This window comes from Malurus melanocephalus, unplaced genomic scaffold (genome assembly GCF_030028575.1).
Source record: "Malurus melanocephalus ecotype Western Australia unplaced genomic scaffold, MMel_1.1 scaffold_17, whole genome shotgun sequence".
In the NCBI taxonomy this organism is placed as follows: domain Eukaryota; kingdom Metazoa; phylum Chordata; class Aves; order Passeriformes; family Maluridae; genus Malurus; species Malurus melanocephalus.
Window position 1 is genome coordinate 2,623,025 of NW_026623249.1, and position 27,306 is coordinate 2,650,330.

The window sequence follows — 27,306 nt, forward strand, 5'->3', positions numbered from 1 at the left end:
AAAAGAAAAATGGAAAAAAATGGGGGGAAAAAAGAAGAGAAAAAATACCCCAAACTCCTTGCTATAAGGGTGTTCTCAGGTCAACTACTATAATATCTTACAGTTGTTTCAGCTAAGTGTTTCAGTCCATCTTATCACAGTGTCAAACCGCTTTCAGAGTCCCAAGCATTCTGGTAGGGTGTGATGTCTTGACAGGAAACCACTCTTCCACCACAGGAAAGCAAACCCCAGAGAGTCTGGGAAGAATCAAGAACAGCACACAACAACAGCCAACAACACAAACAGCCACAGCACTACAAGTGAACAGCTGGATAACTCAGCACACAAAACATTATTCTCTATAACACCTCAAATTGCCAGGGACCCGGCAAGCCACAATCAATCACAAACTTTAAACCAGAGAAGAGCTTCTGCCCCCAGCCAGGGCCGTTCAATAACACACAGCTGCTTTGTTACACAGGCAGCCAGCTGCAGTCATGTACATACTCGAAAAGCTCAGACTGTACAAAAGTTAAACACAATTTCTCTCCGAGGCTGTGCTATCCTCTTCATATTGTAGACAGACCAACCTGTACATTCACTGCTGCTTTCCTTGCTTTCCTCCACTTCAGGCTGGAAACACTGAGAAAATGAGGCATAGCAGTGGAATCAACCAGTCAGACTTGAAACTTCGTGTTTTACTTCAACTTTCAATACTTTAAACAATTCAACACTGGACTCTTGAAGCAGCTAGGAACAAAGAACAAACATCTCCAGAGGAATTCAGTGTTTCCACCAGACATTGCTCCAAGAGCTGAAAGATATCCTTTAAGCTGCTGGAAAATGAAACAGGCACTTCTGCTAGAAGGGGCAGGTAACAGTTTACCTCCCTCAATGTAAACACAAGCCAGTTAAAAATGAAACCAAAACAGGTTTCGGTAAGTTCCTCAAATGGAAATTAAAATGTTGTCATCTTATGTCAAAGTATTATTATTAGATGTTTTAGTTAATTCAGCAGTAGAACTGAGTAGAAAAAGGGACTACCTTTTGGGGCGAGTGGGGAAGGAGGTGTTTTAAAAGTTATTTTGTACTAGGAAAAAAAATAACCCACCCCTTCCTTTATCCACTAGAAGAAAAAGACCCTAATCCCACAACTGCAAAAGCTCACCTCCCAGCCTGCTACCAGCAAACAGGCAAAGAAACTGACAGAGAAGAAGGCAGATTTCTATTTGGATTCTGTCAAATCTTAGAGACCAGACAGCTCAGAATGTTTTTATTATGCCTAAAGTCTGTCACACTGAACTTCATTTTCTGASCAGTTTATCTAAGAACTTTCCCCTTTTAACTGCCATGTGTTGCAAGGAGACAGACAAACTTAAGTCCAGAAAACGCCCAGAGGTTGGAATGTGCTCATCCCTTTGTCTCATATCTCCAAAACACAACTTKTTCAGTGCTCTGAACTGATTGCAAAGATCTGAGCAGAATACAAAGAAAAATATCTGCCCATACCACCAAGCTGGTCAGAAACACTGACTTCAGTAGTAAAGCTTCCCAATCATTTCACCAGAAGATCAAACCACTCCTGCTCCAGATGCAGAGCTACCCACCTGCTGCTTCCATGCTGCCTAGGTTTCACAGCATAACCATAACAATGGCAGTATTAAGAACCTAAAAACCTGCTCCACTAAACCAGAGCAGCAGTTTTTGAAGCACATTTTCTTGGGGACTATGGTGGAAGAAAAAGCCTGAAGGAGGCCTTTCTGGAATACCTTTGCCTTAAGAAAAGTTCTCCCTAAAACCCTATTGTTTAGTACTTAGCCAACATCCTAAAATCATGAGAGTTTATTTTTTTTCCAACAGTATCACACAAATACAAACCTCTGGTATTAGAAACCTGAATAACATGAACATTTCTAGAGAAATGTGTGTTCCTTTCTAGGGAGGCTGCTAAGCTCTTAGACCAAAAGATAACACCACAATACAACATACTGCTGTCATACTACCCAAGTCTTTGTTAGTGGCACATGTCCTCTATTGCATTTTCTTCGATTGTTTTCTTTTTCTTGCAGGACAGGAAAGCCATTTGTATTCACCCTATTAGCCTTTTTTCTATTATTGATCAATGTCTTCTATTTTTATCTTTAAAGGAGATAAACAGTCTTCTCTCTGAGGAAACCTGTGTTTATGTCTTCAATAATTACTCCCGTTCAAGCTCCTTACATAGAAAGAACAATTTCAAACTTTCTATAAGCATCACTCATCTTCAGTATTTCCTCCAGATTTTCTCCTACTCCTCCTCCACCCACTCTTGACAGCTTCAGAGTGTTCCAGGCAGCTTTCACAGAGCTGTCCCTGAAATCTCTCTAGCCCCTTTTCACAATTCATGAGGACTCAGTCATGTTCTTCCAAAGCCCTCCTTCCACWACAAGCTACAGCTGCCAAGGCTGAATTTAGCCCTCACAGAACTGAGATTTCAAGACACCGTGAGCATCCAAACATGACCCACCACAACTGACCTACAACGCAAAAGTACACAGGCACAGTAACAGCCTCCTCACACAACTGCCACATCCAGCAAATGCACAAGGCGTCTGTCAGTCTGTCCAGTCTGAACCATAGGAAACTTAGYGAACACAAAACCTGGGGCCCACCACCTTGCTGCGATCTACTGAGTTCCCAGCCCACCCAGGRCCAGACACGAGTGCTGACAGTGACACCCACCTAATGCCAGCAAAGAGTGTGACAGCACTGGGAACGCGGGGGCTCTGCAGATGCGTGTGTGTGCATGGGGAGAGTGGGACAGCTGCAGCAAGGACAGGTTGCGGGGTGRGAGGGAGAGGAAGGAATTGGGTGGGCTGCACCAGGGGTCGGGGGCGAGGTTGTGGGGATTGCACTGGGAGGCTGTGAGTAGACGCGTGGGTGGGGCGCTGTGTGTACGGAGGTACGGAGGCCATGCGGGAGGAATGTGCGCGGAGCGGGAATGGCGGGGCAGCCCTAAGAAGGGGGCGCACACCGGGAGAGAAAAGGCCGGAGGGCAGGGAAGACACGGGGTGAATTGCGCGGGCCACCCCAGGGAACGGGAGGAGGAATCTGAGGAGGCTGCGAGGGGTGAGGTCGCGACCTCACCGGGCCGACACGGGCGCAAGGTGAGTATGTGGGCGCCTCAACGAGCCACCCCCGCGCCAGCGCAGCCCTCCAGCCCGGCCCGCCCCGTGCGCCCGCAGCCGCCCCCGCCACGTCTTACCCTGCAGCGGGCGGGCGGGCGCGGCCCAGCCCGGTGGGGTGAGGAGGGGTCGGGTCGGGCCCTGGCCCGCTGCCCCGCGGGCGGCGCCGGCACCGGCGCGGGGGCGCGAAGGCCTCAGGAGCCCATGGCGACGCCGGGCCCGGCCCGGCCCTCTCTCCGCGCCTGCGCACGGCACCGCGCGCCCCGSCCACTGTCCGCGCGGAGAGGGAACAGGGTGGCGTCATCGCTCTMCTCTTAAAGGGGCGGCGCCTCCGGAGCGGGTGCGATGCGATCTTTCCGCAGCGCCGGGCGGAGGGATGAGCGTTCCAGCCATCGCGCAGCTCTTGTCGCCCGCCAGGCCGACTAAGGGCAGTACTGGCCTCCAGAAGATTGTCCCCCCGGCAGATTCCCACCTTGACCTGAGCGSTGTTTTCCCGCAAACTCCGAGGGAAACAAGCATGCGTAGAAGTTTTGGAAACCAAAGCAATGCCTCTACGCAAGCCCGAACAGCGCACTTAGAGTGAAAAAACACCACCAAATCAGCCAAACAAAAAAAGCCAACGCACCACGCCCTAGAACGTGTAATACGACTGTATTAGCCAAAGGAGGTGACATCCTACCCGAGATAGGGTCGATGATTTTCTCCTGCTGCTTTAGAACTCCCCTTGCCCTCTTGAAACACAGATGCAGCCCTGGAGCTGCTACCCCACATGTCCCAAAATAGCAGTGCATTCATTCGCCTTATGTCCCCAGACAGAACTCCTACCCTAAACACACCCACTGCCCCTGGATCCTGCCCGACCACGGCTCTGCTGCCTCCACCATGCTGCAGGGATGGGTGTTGTCTTACATACAGGAAACGTTCCCCTTTCTCACAGAAAACAGGAAATAGGAAAAGTCCACTTTCATTCTGATCCAGCAAAAGCACACTCAAAATAGAGGCAGGACAAACGCAGGATAGAGGCAACCACACGATACCACAGACCCCTGGCACTACCTTCCTCTTCCTGTCCCTCCTACTCTCTCATCCCAGGAGCTAGAAGAGCCATGCAGCACGGAAACAAAGGAACAGCTCCTTCTGCTCAGCTGGCAGAGAACAGGCTTGGAAAGAATTTGCAAAGTCACCGAGATTCATAATTTATTCTTAGCAGGTGTTTCTGAAAATAAGTTTCAAGGGTTTCACAGAGCCTGGAAGAAACAGGCCTCTCATCCGGATAATGCAGGGACACATAACCACAGGAGCAGTGTTTTAGAAATAAATCAGTATTAAAATTTTGTCATTTACTGCCAGACAGGTCAGACAACCAAACGAGGAGAAACCAAACAAACCACACCACCAAAGACACCAAAGTAGCAGGTGCCACTTCAAAAGGAGTTGATCCTGTTTGCTGTTGTCAGGTGCTCTGGGCCCCTCCCCTTTCCTTCAGGACTGAAGTTTAAACATAGAAGACAAGGAAACACAAAATCCAGGGTCCACCTCTGTTGCACTCAGTGTACACCCAGAGCCAACAGTGTGGAAAGGCCCATCTCTCCTCAAGGCCAGACACATGGGACGGCAGAGGCTCAGATCCAGAAGCCAAGAGATCCTGAATCAGATTTCACATAACTCTTGCCTCTTCCAAGGCTGCAAATGCAGAGATCATCTCAGGTTTATTTTTAGGTGCTCCAGTCCTGTCCCTTTTTTTCCAGTAATTCTGATCAAACTTGTTCCTGGAATTCAGAAACGGGTTCAGCCRCAAGACCGTGGTTCCTGTGTGTTAAGATGTGACTCCCAGCAAAGATGCCAGGGCCATTAAAGGAATAGAAATGACAGATGCTGGCATCACTTTATCATTTTCTACTTTATTACTTCAAATTAACAACCACGATAAAGCTCAAAAAAGTCCAATATTTACACAGGAAAAAAGTACAAAATCCCCCCCAAAGTTCTTCAGTTTTTTTTTTTGTTTTTTTAAATTACAAAGTAATAAAAAGTTTTGCTCTTTAATTAAAAAAAAAAAGAGAGAGACAGTAAGAGGGGTAAATAAATTAGGAAAAAAAATAGGGAGGAAAAAGAAAGTGTTAAATAGAAAGTGTAAAAACAAACAAAACAAAGACTAACCCCACCCTCCCCGCCCTGCCAACAACCCATCGGCTCCACACTACAGTGACAGTGTGTCTGCTACAGGCCATAGGTCGCAGTGGTGATCATTGTGTTTCAAAGCCCCAAGTGCCACAAAGCAGCTTGAGTATTCCTAAATTATATTTWAAAAAAAACTAAAGTGGGGGGGAAAGGGGGGGAGATGGGTGGGAGAGGGCAGGAAGGGATTGTGCATGAATTGGTGGATCTTACTTGGGGCTGCATGAGGAAAGGAGAGAGCAAGAGCCATCGCTCTGAAAGAACTCCAAACTCCAGTTTCTGTGCACCACTCTCTTCTCCTCAAGTCCCACACTCTCTCCACAGGAATTAAAACAAGTTTTAATTAAAAAATAAAAATAGAAAAACACGCACAGCCAGACGAAGAAAAGACCCCGCTGCAGGGATGAGAAGTATATTTTTCCCTGTATGTCAGCTCCAACAATCCCATCCTCCATGGGACCAGGCGCCTCTCCAAAGAGATCCCTTGGTGTGTGAGGACCACTTGGATCAGGGAAGGCTGGCACTTCTCCCAACAGCCAAAAAAGAAACCGCAGAGAAGCCACCCAAGGAAAGGAAGCCCTAGTCAATGATTAGGCTGTTGCCACAATTCCCCTCACAGCTTAAAATTTGTTTAATGCTTGAGAAAATAAATCCTGTTATAATAATAAAATCAGACTTTGACCATCAATTGTGGCTGGAATCTGATTCCGTCCTTGCCCACTAGGAACAAAATAAAAAACCAACAAAAAAAACCTCACCCACCCACCACCAACCCCTGCACTCAGAAAAAAAAGGAGAGCAAAGTTTAAATTTATATGGCTAGAAACCATATGATTTGAAAGTAACATTTAAAAAAAAAAAAAAACACATAGCAGGAGAAGATATCTGAGAAGAAGAAAAAAAAGAGAGAAATCAAAACCAGGAGCAAAGAGCCAGGAGAGGGAACTGGGGGTAGCCAGTGGGGCCAGTGGTAAGGGCTGGGGGGCAGCGGAGGTGTTCCCATACGGCTCCCACGTCGACAGCTCCTTGGAGGCGCTCACACTGGGGACACAGGTGGCCCTCTGGAAACRGCTCTCACCAGTGCGGGGGCACAGCTCGACTCCTCATCGTTGGCAAAAAGAAATTCTGTTGGGTTTTTTTTGTTTGATTTTTTCTTTTGTCTTTTATTTTTTTTTTAGTTTTTGTTTGTTTTTTGGGTTTTTTGTTTTTTAAAAGAAAAATACAGTGAAGACACTAGAAAGGGAATTCAAAAGAGAGAAAAAGGCAAGAGGTGTTAGGAGTATAGGCTCTTTCCATCACTTCCAATGCCAGCTGGAGTGTAACAAATCAAATCAGCCCTTTCTTCTACACTCCTGCCTCCCCTCAGAGCTACCTTGCCCAGCTACCGTCATTTCCTCTACAAGAGGCACTCAGTAGTTGTACAAAGTCTTGTACACTTGATTACCTGCTCAGCACCCTCCTCCCCAACACTGTCACACTGCCAGAAAAGCTTTCATGAGGAGCTGATGAAATGGATCCCCTGCCCAGCACCTTCTCCACCTGTCCCATTCTCCTGGAGAAATGGAAGCTACCTTTACACCTAAGACAATCCATCCCCTCAAGATTTTGGCAGCCAACCTTACTCTTTCCTCTGAAGCCTAAAGCATCTCAAAGTAAGGTGAAAGGAAAGGAAACATACCAGTCCCCCACAACAACATAAAGTCTTAACCTAAGGCTTTTTTCCCCCAGCAATTCTATTCTTGGGGGTTCCCAGGCATGAGTGTAGGCTCACCTAAGCAAACACTGGTCCAGTGGCAATTGCTTCTCACTTCCCAAGGTGATCAAATGGCACACTTGTCTACAAAAGAAAAGTAAGAGTTGTTAAGGGCTGAAGGGTAAGGAAAAGGCAAAAAAGACACCAAAACAGAGAAGTTGCACCTTTCTCTCACGACATCTTCCCTCCCAAGAGGTTACTGTTGTTGCACTTCTCCAAACCACTGTGGTCTGGAGGACAGTCAGATGAAGGCTTACTCGAAGCAAAGCAGACAGCTAAGATGGCAATACTGAGCATGGTCTCCAGAAATTATGTACCTCAAGAGCAAARGTGTAACTTGGTACCTCTCCCCTCACCACGCCAGACTCACATCAGCTCCAGCCGATCAGGCAAAAACTGCTCTGGGGCCATAGACCTTTTGGGACATCCAGGCCAAGGCCAGGAACATCACAGCAGGAACTCACCTGTGATGCTGAAATTCGTGACACTTCTTGCCGCCCTGTGAGGTCAGATGAGGAGACATTGGCAGGAGCTCCTCGGTGTAACCTCATGCTGACCTTCCGCTCCCTGTCCACTCTTGAGATTGCTCTGGGGGACGTGTTGCCTGTTGGGGCAGAGCAATGTTGAGACAAGAATATCAGTCAATAGTTTGGTTTCCAGCCAACCACAGGGGCGGCACCTTGCCCCAGCTCTCCCATCCCCCTCACCGGACTGCTGGATTCGGGAGGTGGGAGTGGAGGCCATGGGCTCAGTGACATTGCGAAGACGGTTGGCAGTGGCTCCAGCAGGCGGGCCGGGGGGCAGCGCTCGCGTGGCTGAACCTCGGAGTTGCCCCATCCTCTCCTCTCGCTCATGCTCTCGCCGCTCCCGATCCATATCCTCAGGGTTCCGGGCTGCTCCCTGTGGAGAGAAACGCCCACGCCACACACGGCTGTCAGGCAGGAGAGGCAGCAGCAGCCCCAGACCGAAAAGACACAGTGCTCCATCATCATGCCAAGGAAATGGAACTCCATCCCCAAAACTCACCCTGTCCCCACCCATCTTCCACTGCACCAAGAAAGGACCTTACTTTATTCCATAAACAGAGAAGAAAGCATATGGAACTAGAGCTGTTACTGCAATCAACGTCTGTGTCCCAGCTCCAAATCCAGTTCTCTCCTGAAAAATTATCTCTACCTGCATATAGCTATAGATCTACTGACACACATGCTCCATCAGACACACTAACTAATACAACAGTAGCTCTACCCCCAATTATACCAAAGAACTCTGCCTCTTTTTCACGCAAACTGGTCCCTTTGCTCAAGCTGTTCACCAGAGCTAAGCAGAAACAGCAGGCCGTTTCCAGCTTTCCTCCCCCATCTCCATGACACAAACCAACCCTGGTCCAGCCTGTTTGCCAAACACACTCACAAATTTAAGCATGTTCCAGTCAAAGACGTAGTCATAGGAGAAGCCTTGGCGGTGGAAGAGGTTGCGGAAGAGTTGCCGCAGGTACGAGTAGTCAGGTTTATCATCAAACCTCAGTGAACGGCAGAAGTTGAGGTATGTTGAGAACTCAGCTGGAAAGAGCAAAGAACAGCTGATGGCTGTTGTTGGCCATCCAACCTTCCTGATCCCACCATGGAGCTGCTGCAGCCTTTCAATAGCAGCTTGCTGGACCAGGACAGCACAAACACAGAGCTGTGTAACAAAAACTGAGCCTGCTGGTTGCAGCACTTTGGCCACCAAAAGGACTCAATTTCTTTTTTTACAAGAGAAAATGTTATGCATCTCTTTCTGTCAGCTTCTCCAAACAAGACCTAGCATATCACAGTGCCTGCTGAAGGACAGTAGAAATGCAGGCCTAAAGAAGAGCTGGATATGAGCTTTGGGAAGTTCAGACCAGAAGTCCTCCCAGCTCAGTGGCCTGCTGTAAGCAGTGGCCAGAAGTAGATAGAGGAGAAAGAGTGGGGCAGGCATGTCTGACTTTCCATCGACATTAGCCCAGCACCTACTTTCAGATCCCGGAACTTCCCGATCTGGACATAGTTTCTAACTATTTAGTAATYCTCATAGGAGCCCTCTTCCACATAGTTATCCCATCTGTTCTTGAACACCTGAAAGCTTTAACTATCCACAATATCTTCTGGGAAGGAGTTCCACAGGTCCATTACTGGCTGTGTCAAGAGCCACATCCTTTTGTTATGAAGATGGCAGAAACCAGCTTTGTTTCTCTTCCAATACAAAAACTGGGACCACCAAATAATCTACTCCCATACAGACTTCTGTAGACACAGGCAGAGCATAGACTTCTATCACCTCTCTACACATCTCTTATTCAGGTTTCAGCAAACTGGTTACTTGTGCAGAAATCTCTGGTCACTCTTTCAACCCCTTCCTGAGCCTTTTCTCAAATATACCATATCCTTTGGGAAGCAGTGTGATGGACCAGAGCTACACAATGCAAGCAAGGTGCAAGTGGGCTATGGGTTTATGCACACTGCATGGGCTACTTTCCTAGTAATTCCTAGTACTCCCTTTCCTCAGCGGCCACCGTGCACAAAGCTGATGTTTTCACAAAACCATCTCCTGTAATTGCAACAGCTCATTAGTGAGTGGCACTGGTCAGCCACAGCCTACTATTGTGCATACAACATGAGAAACAAGACTTCTCTCTGTTGTCACATACATTACTCCATGTTTACCTACAATGAACTGCATTTGCCACTTTATTGCCTGGTTATTTCTGTGACTCCTCATTAACTGGGAGAAATTCAGAGTCATCAGCATACTTGTTCAGCTCAATGCCCACCCCTCTTCCAAAATGCTCACAAGGTCCTAAAAATCCCCCCTTCTCAGCACTCGCATGCCATTACTAACATAAGGCATGACTGTCCACAAGAACACATTTCCCACTTCTGAACCTGAACTCTACCACGACCTCCTGTTATCCTTCTTATCACTGGTGTCAGTAGCACATCCTGGTCTGAGGTACTGGATACTGGCCTTTAGGATTCAAAATTCCAGGGGATTTCAGCAGGTGAACAAGCCAAGCAAGACAAGACAGCCATCAAGATGAGAGCACTTACAAGGATACCCTTTGCAGAGCACCTCGATGGGTGTTGACATCTTTTTCTCGCTGATCCTCTCGTACTTTTGGCGCTTGGTGGCAGCCTTGAGGCCCTGCCAGGGCAGCGAGCCCAGGTTGAAATACATGAGCACATAACCCAGGCTCTCCAGGTCGTCACGGCGACTTTGTTCTGTGAGAAGTTACAAAGGGGCAAGGAGTGAGCAGCAACCAAAACTGCTTTGGCAGTCATATAGCTTTGGAAGTGAACACAGAACAGAACAACCACCCCTCTCTCTTCTCTGGTAGACTTCTATAGATAGACAAACTTGTAGGAGACATTCCAGAGCAAATTCCTGTGATAATGGTCATACTACAAGAGTTAAGGTACTCCTCTTCCCCTACAGCCCAACCCACTTCATAACTAATGACTCTGACTACCTCCTCACTTAGACAAGCCTTAATTCACACAGGAATCTAACTTCTCAAGAACTGCTGAAGCAACCCTGCCTACTTGGCTCTTCCCAGTTCCAGGGGAAGGGCACCTACACTTCTCCACCCAGAAATTCTTCAACCCAGGGATTAGTCATGACCAAGGTAGTCACAGAAAGAAGTCAAAGTTAATAGAGATAAGTCCAATACAGCCCATTCAAACACATCTTCTAATTAAACTGCTGATAGTCTTTAAGCAAGGCAGAAACAAGGAACTAGGGACCCCATCTTGCAGAAAACAAGTTTGCTGATAGTTTAGAGAACCCTAACATGYAATGTGCAAAGATATCATTCCAGCTTGGTGACATTTTTTTAAGCTGGAAGAAAAAATTCCTCTCCAAATGGAGAATGACTGTGTAACTGGCATCAGTACCAACTCTACTCAGAGCAAGCATTGTCCTTAAGATGCCATTGCGAGGACCCACCTTTAAATGCTTACTAAAAAACAAAAGAAATTGGCTCACAAAAAAAAACCCAACAAAAAGCAAAACCAAAAACAAACAACAAAAAATCTCTGTCATGGTCAACTCATCTTAAGTTTCAAGCTAGCTCAAGAGGGATTTGATGCAGAATCTCAACAACTGCAAATGTTGTCTGGTTAACTCCTCCCAACTCCTCCAACATGCTTGCAAATTCATCTATAGATCTTGCCAAGAAGCTCTTGTTCTTGTTTCCCTCCCAAATAAAATAAACACTTTGGAGAAAGTACTTTACATCTTGAGGAGAACAACAACTGACATAGATAACAGGCAGGCAAAATATGGCTTAAGGGAGAGCACAGGGAYAGAGGAAAGACTAAAGAGCCTCATCTATCAGATTATTTTACTACAGCACATTTTGCTGGATTCAGTGCCACATCCCGGAAGATGCTGCAAATTATGTACTGGTCTGTGGGCTATCAGTACTGGATACATGCTACCACCTGCCCCATTCAAAGGTCACTTGAAGGATCACTACAGCTATCCCTTTTTCTGTTAGCTGAGCTGAATCAAGACAAAAGAGTAGCTGCAGCAGGTCACAGATACACATGTCCACATGTAACAGCACAAGCTGTGGCTCTTTCTTTCCCCTGCTTCTCTCTCATAACCTCCAAGTTGTTTTGAGACCTGAGGACTTGGCAAGTTAAAACTGTTGAGGGGGAAAAAAAAAGTACTGTAGTTGCAGAAGAAAAGGAGCGTCTCATCAGTCCATAATTGACAGGAGAGAGCATTTGGGTCAAAGCACATGAAACACCACAAAAATGCCACATTCCAAGACAGTAGAGGAGAAAGCAGCCCGGCAGATTCCCAAAGTGTCTTACTTTGAGCAGAAATAACGGCATTTTTTGACCTCACTAACTTTCTGTCTCAAGTCACCCACTTTAAAGGGGCTAATACTTCCTAATCTTATCAGGCTACTGCCAAAGATAATTACATGACTGTCTGGGAGATGCTTAAGATGCTGAAGGGAGCAGAGAAAAGAAACCCAGTTTTGCATTTGGCCTAAGGTTGGGATACRTGCACTCTCAGAGGGCCGCAATTACTCACCATGCATAGCAAATAAAYAAAACTAAACAATATTGGGTAATGACCTACATCCTTAGACAGGAGGCATGTGGAAATGGAGTCAGAATGCACATCCAAGGCTTGAAAGCACAGGAGACAAGGATAACCTCAGTCCTGCAGTCTTGCCAGCCCTTGACTTAGCCATATTGTACCATTAACCCCTCTAACTGTGGCTTCTTGTCTAGAGTGTGGTGGCTTCCCTCAGARGAGTAGGGAAAGGCAGGGCAGGAACCAGAGAAACCTACCGAACAAGCAAATCAGCCTTTCAGGAATAAATCAGGATCTCGCCTCCAAAATCCTGCTTGAACTCCAAACTGCTTAAGGCAGGCTGAATAACACACCTCCAGTTGTGTGAAGCACAGTACTTTTGAACACAGCCACCAACCCCATCCAGAATGGGATGTGTTCTGTGAACATATGCCTGGGCACAGTCCTAGCAATTTAGGAAAGGCCAGAATTAGAGACACGAGATTAGGGAGCCTGAAGTCAGCGGCGGATGCTATAAGCCCTTACTGAAAGCAATGAGAGGGGTTAAAACTGGGAAGCTAACTAGTATCCATTACGTGCATACAAACACACCTTAACTGTGTCTTAACACAGCAATATGATCAAGGAAAAACAGCTGCAAGCACAACAACTAATTATTAAAATGCCGAATGATAAGCGTTTGACTGTGCTGCATTCCTGATGTTGAGCACCTCACGTACATGTGGTGATTGTAGACCATTTAAACAACTTCAGTGAGATTCAAACCTATGATGAGCCCGAAGTACCAACATGATGGGTCACAGCTGTGCAGCTACCTCAAAACATTGTAGCACTCTGTCATCTGTAGCCCTACCTACAAGACACTGAATTAAATCTTGGAGGAAGACAAAGGACAACAGTTCCTACACTCCGTTTCTTTGTTTCCTTTTCAGTTACTATTGCACATCCCCGAAAAGTTAATTACTTGTTTTCTGGGGGCCTCCTATACTAACATCCTCAAGATACTAGATAACATTCGACAGCAAGGAGTTAGAAATAAAACTTTACAAGGAAACATTATTTTGTAGTTTCCACTTTTAGAAGACGGATAATCAGTGACTAAAGCTCACAGCATCCTTGGGCTGCAGGAAAAAAAATTCACTGTGGAGTTTGAAAAGAGAAAGAGAAATACAAGTGACGTGAATGCATCTGCTGAGCAAGTCAGTCCAGAAGCACAATTATTGGTATGACCTGTGATACCACATCACACTTCCTCTCTCCATTTTATCTCAGCTCTCCTACAATTGGGTGGGGGTGGGGAGTTTGACAGCTGATTTTACAAAAAAAAGTCTTTTTCATAAGACACTCATCCTTGTCTCTGTCTSAAAACCCCCTCCAACAGAAAACAAAAGGTTGCCTTCCCACATAACCCAGCATGACCTCTCAAACCCAACCCATTCTGTGAACAATTTCTGGCCAGTTCCCTCCTAACCCCAGCGAGGCTCCCAGCCAGCCCGCACCTTCACTACCATGCCAAAGCAGGGTCCTCAGAAGCCAAGTCAGGGGTGAGTGGCAGGACAGGAAAAGACATGCTTGGGCAAAGATCAGACACTGAGGACTGGCTGCCTTGGACACAAAGTTCATGACAAAACCTCTTCCTTTGCAGCCTAAACTCTTTCCTGATCCCCCTGTCCAGAGAGCATTTTCCTCCACTCTGATCCCACCAAAGTGATGCCGCTCCCATGCAGAGCTCCCTAGAAATCAGCTGCCTTCCCTGGAGCCAGCCCAGCTGCAAGCAGGCTTAACCGAGCAATGTTTTCCTAATGAGATACTCAGATCTGATCTTGCACAAGGCTGAAGTAGAGTTCCCTTTTCTCTCCCCACTGAATGGCAGCTTTTAAAAACACACAAGAATCTGGAATGGGTGACAGAGGGCAGGATGAGCAGGAGGACTTATGATCTGTACAACATACACTGATGCCATCTAGGACACTCATTTGGGAAGGCACTACCCCCCACCCCCAGCCTCCTGTTATACCAGACAGAGCCCATCAGGCTTCCTCCAAGACTGTCTCCTGGGCACCCTGGCCATCTATTTCAGACATTACAGGCTACAGTGGGTGCAGGGGACTCTCATCCCTAGAGCATGTGAAAATTGACTGGAATGCGTGAACCAAAGCCTGCACAGTCCAATGACTCCCCCAATGGCAAGTCTCCAGCTGTGGAAATCCTCCCCAGTCTCGCCTCCTACTTTTTTCCCCAGTCACTGGGAAAAGAATGTGTTTCTTCCAGACATCGGAATGCCCAACTCTTAGCTTGCAAATTCAAATAAAGGCATTTATTCATTTGCTATTCCTGTCAYACCAATACCCCACCACCTGATTCCTTCCCTATCCCTAGACCACAGTAACATAACATTAARACAGAGAATTTAGTCTCTGAAAAATAAAAAAAAATTCAGAGTGATGGTTCCCATGGCAATGCTGCTAACTCACAAATATCTCTGTCATATACCCTGTGGCAAGGTCTTGAGAAACAGGAACTCCATCTGAAACCCAAACACCCGCACCCCCTTTCCTTCAGGCAAGTCATGTAACCTTTATGCTGTTCAGGGCAACTATCTGCAACGTGGAGATAATACACCCGAGACCTGTTGTGCAGAGTAACTCACACCCAGACTTTCCCGAAGCAAAGGGCATGAAGAGAGCGGCGGCTGCACTCAGACTGATGGCATATGCAATTTGCCCTTGGATTAGTGTTTAGACATTGTTTGTTCATCCTGATACACAAGCCAAGCACCAGTAGTAAAGGGCTAAGTTGGGGTGGAATGAATAATGAAGTCGTTCAAAAGCCACAACCAGACATTTAGCCTCTCGTGATCAGTTCAGGCAGAGCAGGCACATATAAAAGAATTGACAGAGTAGTGAGAATTATTTTGTGCATGTCTCCTTGTGGCAGTTACCATGGCTGTGGAAATCTTGACTGAGAATTCAATGGGGAGTCAGTTATATATATGCAGGTCAAGCCAAAATACAGAAGGCCRACCCGAAAAGCTCTACGAGAACTATTTTTATAATGTCGAAGAGGTCAGGAAATCACAGCCCACTCTCAACACACAACACTCCCCATTTTGATATAAATAAAGCGTTTTCCATCTACAGTTATGTACTATTAAGCAAGGAAGACAGCGGGAAACAGCCTTATTTTCTGCAGGCCAAGTTCAGATATCTGAGAAATATCTGCAAGAGGGGATAATGGAAGATGAATGAGGACGTGAAATCCTGTGGAAAGTGTTAGTTTAAAAGGTTTGAGTTCCTTGCTCTGATTTTCAAATTCCCAGGTTATAACTTCAGAAGAGATACAATCTGCAAGCACAGCTGGTACTTTTCTGGGTCCACAGGCAAGACAGCCACAGTATTTCTGCTCCTTAGAGTTACCAATCAACAGCAGAATCAAGTCAGMCTGCTCAGAATGGACCCTATGGTAACTAAGGAAACCTCACACTATGAACAAAGCTTAGCCAAAATTTATCTGAGGAAAGAGGTCAAATGCTGGAAAGAAGTYTTCAGTCAGAAAACAGAAGAAAAAATAGCAAGACATTTTTAACCATGTTCCTCACTCACCAGSGGCTGACTCCCAGGATAAGAGTCTGGGTGACTTCACGAGGTTTAAGTGCAGTAGGTACAAAACTGCACAAGGTTTTACAAAACCTGGGATCATGGTCAACACCAGTGGAAGACCTGGCTGAATGCTCACCACTCTTTCTCAGCCTCATTTTATCCCCACAGTACTAACCACACATAGAGGGCAGAGCCCTACCTCCCTGAAGCTGCCTTAATGAGGCTGTGCAGTTCACAGACACATCTGTATTTTGAAGGCCTGTGACAGCCTGTCCTCAATCACAAAACATGAGTGTCCAGGAGCTGGAAGTCTCCCCTCATTCCAGCTTCTTGTATATTTTCAACATATGGCTGTCCCCATCCTCAGTGGTGGGTAACACCATACTGAAGTGGGCCTCTATCTTCCAGCTCTGGCAGCTACAGAATAATCACTGAAGGTAGCTGGGAGTCAACAACACAGGTTTCAACTGCACATATTCCTAAAGGCTCAGTGCCTGTGAATGCCTCCTTTGCACATCTAATCAGCCTTCAAAAATTGTGCAAGGGCAGATTTAGTACAAGTGGAGTCAGGGAGGTCACAGCCTTGATGCTGAACAGGGCTCCCTGCATTAAGCAGAGGAGGAGCCAACYTCTGTCTTTAGGAGCTCAGAGTGCCACCACAGCAGGAGAGGTAACACAGCTATAGCATTTAAATTATTTGCCCACCATCTCAAGGCACATCAGCAGCAGAGCCAGGCAAAGAACCCAACCCCCTCCCTTCTGTGGACRTACAATCTCCCCTGGAAAGGCCACCAAGGGGCAACAGCAATCAGGCTCACCAATTCCCAGGTGGGTATTGATAGAGGCATAACGGGCTGTGCCAGTCAGATTCTTGTTTTCCCGGTAAGGGATGTGCTGGTGGGTCCGGGCGTCTCGGTACTTCTTGGCCAAACCAAAATCGATGATGTATACTAGGTTGCCCTTTTTGCCAAGGCCCATAAGGAAGTTGTCAGGCTTTACATCCCGATGGATGAAGTTCTTGGAATGAATGTACTCAATACGGCTGATCTGGAGGGGAAATAAGTAAATAAATAAATAGTGCGACAAGCAAGAAACGAACTCATTTTAACTGGATCTGTTAAAAATAGTATTCTGACACTGGCCTGTCAGAGCAAGAAAAGGACACATTGCAGAGAATATCAGAGATGACAGCCAAGGAAAAGACACCCTCTGTATCTGGAGATGGAATTTTACCCTACACACCAGCCCAGTCCTCACTCTGGGAAGGTCGCCATTAACATCACAAGGAAGGATGGGAAGCAAGTCTATACGAACTAAAACTTTGAGCTTCAGCATCAAYAGATGTCAACTTTTGACCTTAGCTGGACCAGGAAAGGGACAGGTCTGTCCAGAAGAGCTAAGGGTCTTACATCCAGGGCATGAGCAGTGGAATTAAGATAGGTGACAATAATTCATCATTCAGGCAAAAGTATCTGTGTGTGCACCACTATCACAAGGCAAGCAGCAGGCAAAGGAAGGAAGGATGGGGATAAAGAAAAGCCACCAGTGTCTAGGTTCCAGGCCCCCAACTTCATCAAGAAATAGAAAGCTGGCAGCCACTTGTGCTAAATGAAGAAAGCCTGGGATGCAGCAGTTCTCAAGCAGAGGGGATGGGAGAGGAGTGTGTGGGGGGAAAAGGCATGGAAAAGGAGAGTAGGCACAAATGCTTCAGAGGAAACTTACCATCTGGTCTGCCAGGAGCAGAACTGTCTTGAGACTAAATTTGCGGGAGCAGAAGTTGAAGAGATCTTCCAGGCTGGGCCCCAGGAGTTCCATCACCATCACATTGTAGTCCCCCTCTGCTCCACACCACTTAATGGACGGGATACCCACTAGGGAAAGAAAAAGATTAAGCCCATGGAACAGAGAATGGACGCTGCAACCCCTGCTGAGAGAATCATGTGTAACACCAAAATATTTTTTTTCCTAAAGCCCTCCATAATAATTTTCTTCTCCTACCACTCCCCCGGCCCCATCCTTTCCTCCCCATCTCACCTCCTCCCTGCATCATCTTGTAGAATTTGCTTTCAATGTGGAGCTGGGGATGCTTGGTTTTGACACATTCCAGTTTGATGGCCACCTCTTCACCAGTTGCAATATTGGCTCCTGCATAGGAATGAGAGTGAAATGAAGATTGCAAAAGCTTCCACTGAAGTTAAAATACTTTTAACAAGGCCTGTAAAGATGTCAAAACCGTAAGATTTGCCCTGAAATTTATTCTCTACGACAGATATTAGTTCAGCCACTTCAACTTGATACAGAGTTTCTAGCACTGTCATTTGCAAGCCCAGAGAAAGGTACATGAATAGGAAACCAAGTCTGATCCTGAAGTCAGGCTAGAACAATAATCCTACACGTGAACTGCCTTGTTATCTCAAAAAGTGCCAGACTTTGGAAGGTCAATCTGTACATATCAAAGGAACCTAAACTGAGTGGAAGTTTTAGCTTTCTCGAATCATAAACCTAGCCCCTGAACCCTCAGCAGTGATACAGAGTATAACTTCCCCAGCAAAATTACTGGTTACCTCAGTTGTATCATTTCAACAGAGTCAATTAGTTCAGGAGGAGACACTACTAACATCCCAGCTCTCTGTTTTCTCCACAGCTCTGACCTGCACGATACAATTTCTAAATCCCCAGCTCCTCACTCTGTGAAGGGTTTTAATAATACCTGTATCTTTTGCCAACACAGAAACATGTGCTATATTCCAAATCAGAAGTGTGAAGAAATAAACAGAATCCAGTCCTGAATTAAGCTGCCCAGACACCTTTGTTGAAGGTATTGCTAGATACTTTGCAATGACACTAAACCACCACTCCACACGCTTCTCTCTGAAAACAACTGAACTGCCAGCTGCAAAAGCCAGCACTCTGGTCCCAAAGTGCACTGTCAAAGAAGGAACAGGCTGCTCTTTATCTTGTACTAGCTGAAAGGATTCCAGATGTTTCACATCATCCTAAAATTGAAAGAAGGAATATCTGTACACGGGTCACGGGAATGACGCTCAAGGCTTGCTTCTCTCCTCCCCCGCCATACCGCTTCACACACACTGACAAGCCCTTCCTCCTATCTGGAACTATTAGAAATTGCACTTAAACACAAATCAGGGAGCAGCTCTGATCATGAGCAGCTTACGAAAACGGTCATAAACTACCACAGAACATTTATGCCAAACATGAACTGGAGTCAAAGGTGATGTTTTGCAGATATCCCATAGCTAGTTTTGGTAGGTCTGGCTAATTTGTGCCTCCTGAACWCAGTGATAAGACTTTCAGAGTCCACAAGGACAAGCTGCAGATAAATCTCTTTATTTATCCTCTTTCACACACCACCTCCAGTGCCAGGGACCAAAGAGAGAAAGGAAATGTTCTGACAACTGGACTGCTTCTCCCTRTGGATCCTAAAGAGATCCATCTCCAGTTGAAGAGTTACGGCTTGTACACAAAGTTAGCCAAGAGCTGCCTGCTAGCAAAAAGACACAATCTAGATGCTGCAGTGCCAGGTTGAGACAGACAAGCTGCTAGGAATTTGTAAGCAACCAACAAAAATGATCTGGGCCTAGATGGATTAATTTACTAAGAAAGATTAAAAGAGCTAAATATGAAACATAGACAAGAGATGCAACTAAGAAGGGTGGGGAGGAAGAATTGGACATGACAACAGTCTGCAAATATTTGAAGGCTGTAAACAGTAAGGAGGGAGAGRAATTATTTAGGGTGCTCTAAGAGAGGGGAAGGAGGAGCAATGGGATTAATTTAATATAGATTTTAACACAGGATCCAGGAGAAGGGAAAGAGAAAAACCATTCTGAGTGGTAAAGACATTTACCCAATGCTAACTTTTGAAGGGATGCTGGCATTTTCCACTTAAAAACTGGTGGTCCTTCACCACAGGACCCTCCTTACAAGTATCAGAAGTGCAAGGAGGAAAAGAGCAGCAAAAGGGACTAATAATCTGTCCATCTTTTAAATTAGTGTTCAACCACTGGCCCTTATTTGGCATGGAAACACCCAGAACATCAAAAAAAGATAAGAGTACTTTCTTCTCTTGTCTCTTTCCCCTGTCTTTGTGAAGACTTTCCTCCCTTGTCTGTTCCCTAGGGAGAATTTTTTCCCTCTCCTAATGTATTCGCTGACACACAAGCAATGATGAGTCTCTCTGACTTTTTGCAGTATTAGCATTTCGAATGAACCCTATCCCCAGAACCTGAACAGTGGAAACATGAATGAGTTCTCATCTCCACATTACCCTGGGTGTTTAGAAACATGAGGATGCATCCATCTCCTAGGCTGTCTGCAGATGGGGTGTGTTATCTGTGGGCACGTAAAGCTGCAAAAGGGAAAGCAGGAGTAGGCATCAAGAAGACTCTGATTCTTCAAAATGTGAMTATGCAACTCAAATGCTCAGATGGCCTTCAGCCCCACTCTCTCCATTGCCCAAACACAAGTGTTAGTTAGAGAAAGAAGAAACAACCCTGTGGACTACAAAAGCAAAAATAGTCTCAYAGGATGGTTTGGGTTGGAAGGTACCCTAAAGATCACCTAGTTCCAACACCGCAGCCATAAGGGACACCTTCCACTAGACCAAGTTGCTCAGAGCCTCATCCAACCTGGCCTTGAACACTTCTAGGAATGGGGCACYCACAACTTCTCTGGGGCACCTGTTCCAGTGTCTCACTACCCTCACAGTAAAGAATTTCTTTTTAACATCTAATCTAAACCTCTTTCAGTTTGAACTCATTCCCCTTGTCCTACCACTACAGGCAGGCCCCTCCAAGAAGYCTCCCCCAGTCTTTCTTGTAGGCGCCCTTCAGGGAAGAAAGGCTGGAACTAGGTCACCCCAAAGCCTTCTCTTCTCCAAGGCTGAACAATCTCCATTCTCTCAGCCTTTCCTCAAAGGAGAGGTCTTCCATCCATCTAATCATTTTTGCGGTCCTTCTCCAGACAAATCTGACCTGCTCTTTGCTGAAGGGGTCACTTGCTTAGGCTTGCTTCCTCTCCAAACCTCACCAAGTCTACAAGTTGCTCCCTCTGCCATTTCTTGACCAGAGGTCCACCCAGATCGAGACCACCAGTAGTGAGGAGGGAATTTAAGGGCAGGATCTTTCTGATCCTTTGTTCCATGCTTTGACCACCATCTTTTTTAAAGCTACAAGTACAAAAGTAACAGCTCTGTACTCTCTTTACAGACTGGAAAACACTATGTTTCAGACAAATACAGCAGAATCTGCTAGCTTCAGCCACTTGAGAGACTGAATGTAGGATCGGAGATAATTCCTAACATCATCCTCGAGTCTCACTCCGCTGTGGGGGCTGCACAAATTCAACTCATTCATCACAAGCTCTTTGAAACGGGGCCCCGGGGACAGAGGATGTCACCGGCTGAACGGGATCTTTTCAGAGTGGAATCCTGACTACATGTCTGATACAATAAACACCACCCTCCCTGAGCATCGGGGGCAACAGGCAGGGGCCCCATACTCCCCACTGCCTGCACCCCTCTCCGCAGCCTGGCAAGGGAAGAATGSAGGGCTGGGAACAGATGGATGAGGGCAGATAGGGCGAGAGAGAGTTAACAAGCCAGGAAACAAAGGGAAGGCACTCCCCTCCCAGCAAGGGAGGAGCCTGCCACCAGGAACTGTCCCCAGCCAGCTCAGGTCCCAGCATGCTTTGTCTGCCCAGCTCCTCTCCACCACCAGTGTGTATCCCAGCCAAACAATTCCTACACGTCCAGCAACCCTGCCCTGCCTCTTGGCCAGCACCTCTGACAAAGCACCTCCCCCTCTAGCAGCCCAGAGGCTCGGCAATTCCTCTGCAAACTGGGTTTTGCTCTTCTGAATGAGCATTTTTAGGGGAAAACGGGCTAGCCAAGGCCTGATCTCATTTTCCACCCTCCCAAACCAGTGAGGTGGAGAATATTCCCTCTACCACATCTATCCCTCAAAGAAGGGCGCAGAAGGAAGGCATTGTGCTTCAAGCCCCAGCTAAGGATTAGCACGGCCCATTCTTTGTATCTATCCATGTAGAAATCCAAGTTTCCTTCTGACAGACAAAAAACCAAAACCAAATCCCAAAGAGGACAGCACACAGCAGCTGCTGGTTAGAGAGCAGGTGACTGTAGTCACATCCTGAAAGAGAGGCTGAGGATAAACCATACAGTCCCTGCTAATCCTCAAAGACAGACAAGTCTTGCTCTGTGTCCACACCATTATCAAAGGAGAGAACTTTGAGGTGAACCTGGTGCAGGAGAAAAGTCCTCATGAATGAGTCCTTATGTCTGCAGAGCAAGGCGTGAGAGTACAGCATGAGCACAAGCGTCCTCCAGACGCAGCACCACAGACTACATGCCCAATTCCCCCAGGCTGGGGAGTCACCCAGGCTCCAAGAAGTCTTGCTATCACTGCTTCAAAACATGCTGGCTTGCACCTCAATGAACATCACAAGGGCTTTGATACTGCATTCAAGTAACTTGGTTGAAACTCTCTGTGTTCACCRCACCAGGGCACTGGGCTTCGTCTGTTTGGTGACAGGCAAGGCGGGCACAACCCCTCTCCAGAGGCTGTTTTCCATACCTGCTTCACACAGGTGGATGGACTATTACACGGTACAGAGGAATACAGGATCAGGCCCTTCTGTTCAGTAACCTCCTTTCTTTCCCCACAGGTACCCCAGATGTTTTGCAAGATCCTGATAATTCATACTGTCTGGATAGTCTGGGAGGCTTGAAGCCCCAGCATGGGTGGAAAATGCTGTGTCTAGGCTGTCACCCCTTAACCCCTAGCACCTGGGAATTAAAAGCACTGTCACCCAAGATGCTAACTGGCTGGAGGGTCACAGAAGAACAGGACAGGCTGCAGTAAAGGCAGCACACTGTGAAACTGGGATCACAGTTCCATTATTTATCATCTTTGTTCATGTTCTGGATAAAGGTGGCAACAAAGCCTGTTCCTGATGATTCCCACAGGACACTTAATCAAGAGAGGCTGCCAACACCAATCAAGAGAAAAATAAAGCAAGAGGGAACTGGAGATAAAAGCCAGAGGTTGAAAACAGAYGGTGATTTACAATCACAGGAAAAAGTAATCTGAACTTGAGGTATTCAACGAAAGGGTTTTGGGGATGGATGGGAAGATGGAGATCATAGAAGAGCTCTCCTACAATACAGCTGACAGTGCATTAGGGCCAATTCTGCAACCTGATAGTGCTGGGGATGGGGGAAGCCAAGGAGACCCAAAGCAGCTTATGCAGAGGCATCACATTACAGATCACTAGAGGGTAGCCCTTCATTGCAAGGCACTGGAAATGCCACACCTCAAATGCCCTGTTGGCTCCAAGCTGCTCTGCAGATGAACAAACTAGGAAAAATTGAAGCACCAGCAAAAGCAAGGAGTGCTGAATGTACTGGGAAGCAAAATACAACTCCATTGAGCAAATTAACAGTCAAGGAGCACATGACGACCATCTGCAAGCACCCAAAGGGTGTAAACACCAAAGGAGAGGGCACTCCTGCTGGCCTGTGGGACWACGGCTGAACAGGTGTTGGTGAGAACCAGAGACAGGTACTGCCAGCCCTCATGGAGGGATTGATTAGGATGCTGGGTAGTCTGACCACTCTGGCCCCACATGGTTTGAGCCAATAAAAACATGAGCAGGCAAAGTATCAGGGACCATATCTTCACATCAGCGCACTGGCTTGGAAGAACTCCTACCCAGGTGACTTGCTGTGGTTACAGGAAACCCAGCACCTCACGGGTTCTGTCCACTGAGCTTCCAGTTCAGGTCATTCCAGACATTAACTCTAAATCCCAGATTGCAGATCTAACAGATCTGAGCCTCACGACTTCAACCAGGCCAGGTTCTCCAACCTGTTTTATACCTCCTAGTCTTGGACCTTTCTCTGTAAGGTCCCGGACCACCTCTTCCATTACCAGTGCTCCCAAAACTTTATCCCTTCTATCCTTGAAGGAATAGCTATGTCCTCCCTTTCCACCACCTACTCTGTGAGCAGAGTWTATTACCCACACACACCCAAGCTCAAGAAGAGGAAGTGAGAACGCTGGAATAGGGTGTACGACAAACATGCCCCAAACAGTCCAAATCAGTCTGATCAACCACCACTGTGTCTCCAGTATGTGGTAAGGCAGTGTTGAGCTCATCCAACTTTCTCTGCCATCAGAAGGCCAGCAGCAACTAGCAGTATTCCTTGAAGATTTTTATCTTCTCCATCCCTTCCAACCTTACATGGTGCCCACAAATACCAGCAGCAAGAAAAAACAACCCCAAWACAATGGATGCAGTTGAGAAAACCAACCTTGAGACAGACTCTCACACTCACCTAGGTAAATATCTCCAAACGATCCACTGCCRATCTTTCTGCCCAGCCGGTATTTGTTTCCCACTCGAAGCTCCATGGTTCAATCCTGCTGAGAAAAGCACAGAAAGAGCAGTGTCAGAGCAGAAACAGGAAGTAAATCATGTAACACTCCAGAAAAGACCTCCCTGCTTCACCCAGAGGCTGAGTAGTTTTAAATCTCAAAATACTTCACTTTCTACATAGCTTCTATCATCTCTCCCGATCTCCTGARCTTCCAAGGACAGCCTGAGCAAGAAACACTGCAGGAACAGAACACTCTCAAGAATGTTTTTCCCATGTTCCCATTAGTAGAATGAAGAATGATTGAATCTCTTCCCCATCMCTTTGCTCACAGACTGAGGAGGGGTTCAGGAAATCCCTCCTAAGAAGGTTTCAGTGCATGATAACACCACACTGCTGTAAAGAAGTACTGCTCCTTGTACCCTACAGTACCTGACACTGGGACAGAAACAGCCTCATGAGACACCAGAAGGGTCAGGCATAAAAAACCCTATGAGGAGTTTCTCTATGCCCCAGCACTAATCCAACACCTCGGCGGTGGTGAAGCATAGGACCCATGGGCTGCAAGAGAGACAGACAGACTGCCAGGAGCAAGTGACTCCATCGTTCCTAGGCAGAGGCCAGCACAGGGGACAGGAAGGAGACATCTTGCTGAACTGAACTCTGAGAGGCATACACTGACTAGGAACACCACTTGCTAATCTCCACACGCTTCTACGGATGGGATCACAGCCTACTTTGGCCTACCTGAGCCYTTCCATCTCTCTTGCCTACCTAGGTGTGACGACTGTTTGTTTTTAGCAGCTCAGGCTTTTCCTCATCCCTTTACCTGAGATGATTAGCTAACCCTTTGACCTCATATACCCCATCAACATGCCCAGGCTCAGCCTACTCACCTTGCACAGAAAACCAACTAGGTGGAGGGACCACAGCCACAGAGTTTGTTCCCTCTGCTAACCTCAACTTCTGCTCCTAACATCTTGGACAAACAAAGTTCCAGCAATTCCTCCTCTTAACAGCCCCCTCTCCCTTGCCTCTTCTATGGCCACCAATTTATTTTAGGAACCACATCTCTTCCCGAGACAGTCAATGTGTCTCCTTTTAGAGGGATTTGCCACAGTCCTAATTTATGCAATGCCACATTATTAGCGTACAAAATGCAGACACAGAGCCTGTTGGGGACAGGAAAGGTGAGGAATGATTCATGTTTTCACAAGTGGGTGCAACGAACTTTCCCTTGCTGGAGCTTGGTAGGAAGGAAGCATCACTGAAGGAAAGAAGGGAGGAATGGCCTTGTGAGACAGAAGTATAAAAATATAATCCCAGCTACAGGATTCTGGGCACACTATAAACCCAGAGCTGCTTCTCCTGCCCCAGGAGATGGGATTACAGAAAGAAGAATGGACGGGCTGTGGAGATGTACAGGGAAATAATCCTATCAAGGCATTCAGAGGACATTGTGAACCCTGAAAGCAGAGCTCCAGTCACCAGAAACCACACACAAAACACTCAGAGGTGGAGTCCCCTCACCTAGTATTTGCTTATGCATGTGGGTTTCTGTGCATCTGAAGTCTACAAAACCCTGTGGCTATTTCTAACTTTCTTACTACAAGGAATGTAGGTAGAGCCTTGGGAACCGAACCAGGAGGCAGGCTTACCTGGGTAAGGGTGCAGCAAACAGACATGATTTTTATCCGCTGCCTGCTGTCCTGTATAACCACATTAACATACATCTGACTTGCTTACACTCCTACTCCAATAAACGATCAAAGGTCTGTGTCCCTGGGAACCTGTCACACCACTGTTAAGAAGACAGCTCTCAATACTCCTTTCATGCAGTGTTTACCCAGGCTTTCGAACCATGAACACTTCCACTTAAGTCCAACTCCCAGCTGGGRTGAGCATAGCCAAGCACACGGCAAAGGCTGGGCAAAAGGTCCCGGAGGTGTTTCCTCCACACCGGGACACAGCAGGTACTGCTCTGCAACACCACAGTCCCAAGACTAAATTCGGTCCCACCCTCCTGGGACAGGCAGCAGCCAGGTTAAGAAGGGCTTCTCACACAATGAGGCAGCAGCCTTCTAGCTGATTAAGCAACAGGCTCCAAAGGGGAATCTAAAAAATGCTCTGGGGCTCGGGAGTGGAAGAGGGAAGCAGGATAATGGAGTGAAAAAAAGTCATGGTCTCGCACAGCTGTCATTTTGCCTTATCTCCCCCCCAACACATACATACACACAACTGTGTGTAGAAAACGTGGGCAGAGTATAGCCAGAGAGCAATAACCTGGATTCATGGTAAGAGGACAGGACACACACATCCCAGCCCCTCAGCAACAGCTCCAGGAGYTCAAACACCCATCCCATTTGCTTCTACTTCACACACATCCCCAACACCATCTACAGCTTCCGCCCTTATCATCTGATCTTCAGGTCTACGGTTACAAGAAGAAAGAAAATTGTACACATAAAATATATATTCTTATATGTGAAATTTATATCACCTGAATGTATTATTTATACATGTAAAATTTAAACCCTCCCCCAAAAGGCTTAACCCCCCAGCCCTGCCACCCTTCCTGCACTCTACAACCAAGGCAGCATTCCCAGGGGCTGCAGGGCAACCATTTAGTTAAACCATTTAGTTTTCCATAAGGGATTAACACACATACAACCTCAGAGCAAGAGTGTGCTCTGCATGAGCATTTGCATAYGTGAATATCCAATACTACATAGCCTCAAAAAAAATAATACTATCCAGCCACTGGCACTGCTTCCCCACATACACCATTCTGCACCAGTCCTTTTTATATAATATAAAATACCCACGTACAGGCACAAAGGCCATTATATAAACACACGATAAGAGTTGATATCACACTGCTGTGCCAGCAATGATGGCGACCAAAGATGCGGGGACCATCTTAGGGGGAAGGGGGGGCCGGAGGACAGGAGCGCAACCTCTGTCCCACCCGAGGGGGCCGGGAATGAGAAGATACCCTGTCTAGCAAAAGCCATGCAAAACCAAACCCACTGCTCCATAATGGAGGCTGCCGATCGCAGCACTGCTCCAGCTTTCAGAAGAAGTGTGGAGAATGGGGGCTGCTTTACCCACAGACCATTAAAGGTTGCTTTTTTTTTTTTTTTTTTT

The 27,306-nt window shown here is 46.8% G+C and overlaps 2 protein-coding genes across 6 annotated transcripts in view; both read right to left on the minus strand.

Moving 5' to 3' along the window:
• TMEM184B (transmembrane protein 184B) overlaps nt 1-3,369 on the minus strand; it is a 28,091-nt gene extending 24,722 nt beyond the window's left edge. For 3 of the 4 annotated variants that reach the window (XM_057388295.1, XM_057388274.1, XM_057388280.1), the window contains exon 1: nt 3,224-3,369. The gene's annotated coding sequence lies outside the window, so the exon portion shown is untranslated. Of the gene's footprint in view, nt 1-569; nt 622-3,223 lie in introns of those variants that run through there. The other variant, XM_057388288.1, reaches the window with a different exon arrangement.
• A 3,113-nt stretch (nt 3,370-6,482) lies between these two features.
• CSNK1E (casein kinase 1 epsilon) overlaps nt 6,483-27,306 on the minus strand; it is a 22,036-nt gene continuing 1,212 nt past the window's right edge. Inside the window, exons 2-11 of one of the 2 annotated variants that reach the window (XM_057388335.1) lie at nt 24,121-24,205; nt 17,781-17,891; nt 17,469-17,617; nt 16,565-16,793; nt 10,146-10,316; nt 8,488-8,636; nt 7,782-7,974; nt 7,539-7,678; nt 7,093-7,158; nt 6,483-6,554 (exon numbers count right to left, since the gene is read on the minus strand). In XM_057388335.1, the coding sequence (XP_057244318.1) occupies nt 7,126-7,158; nt 7,539-7,678; nt 7,782-7,974; nt 8,488-8,636; nt 10,146-10,316; nt 16,565-16,793; nt 17,469-17,617; nt 17,781-17,891; nt 24,121-24,196 (1,251 nt within the window). In that variant the 5' untranslated portion in view covers nt 24,197-24,205 and the 3' untranslated portion in view covers nt 6,483-6,554; nt 7,093-7,125. Of the gene's footprint in view, nt 6,555-7,092; nt 7,159-7,538; nt 7,679-7,781; nt 7,975-8,487; nt 8,637-10,145; nt 10,317-16,564; nt 16,794-17,468; nt 17,618-17,780; nt 17,892-24,120; nt 24,209-27,306 lie in introns of both variants that reach the window. The other variant, XM_057388342.1, reaches the window with a different exon arrangement.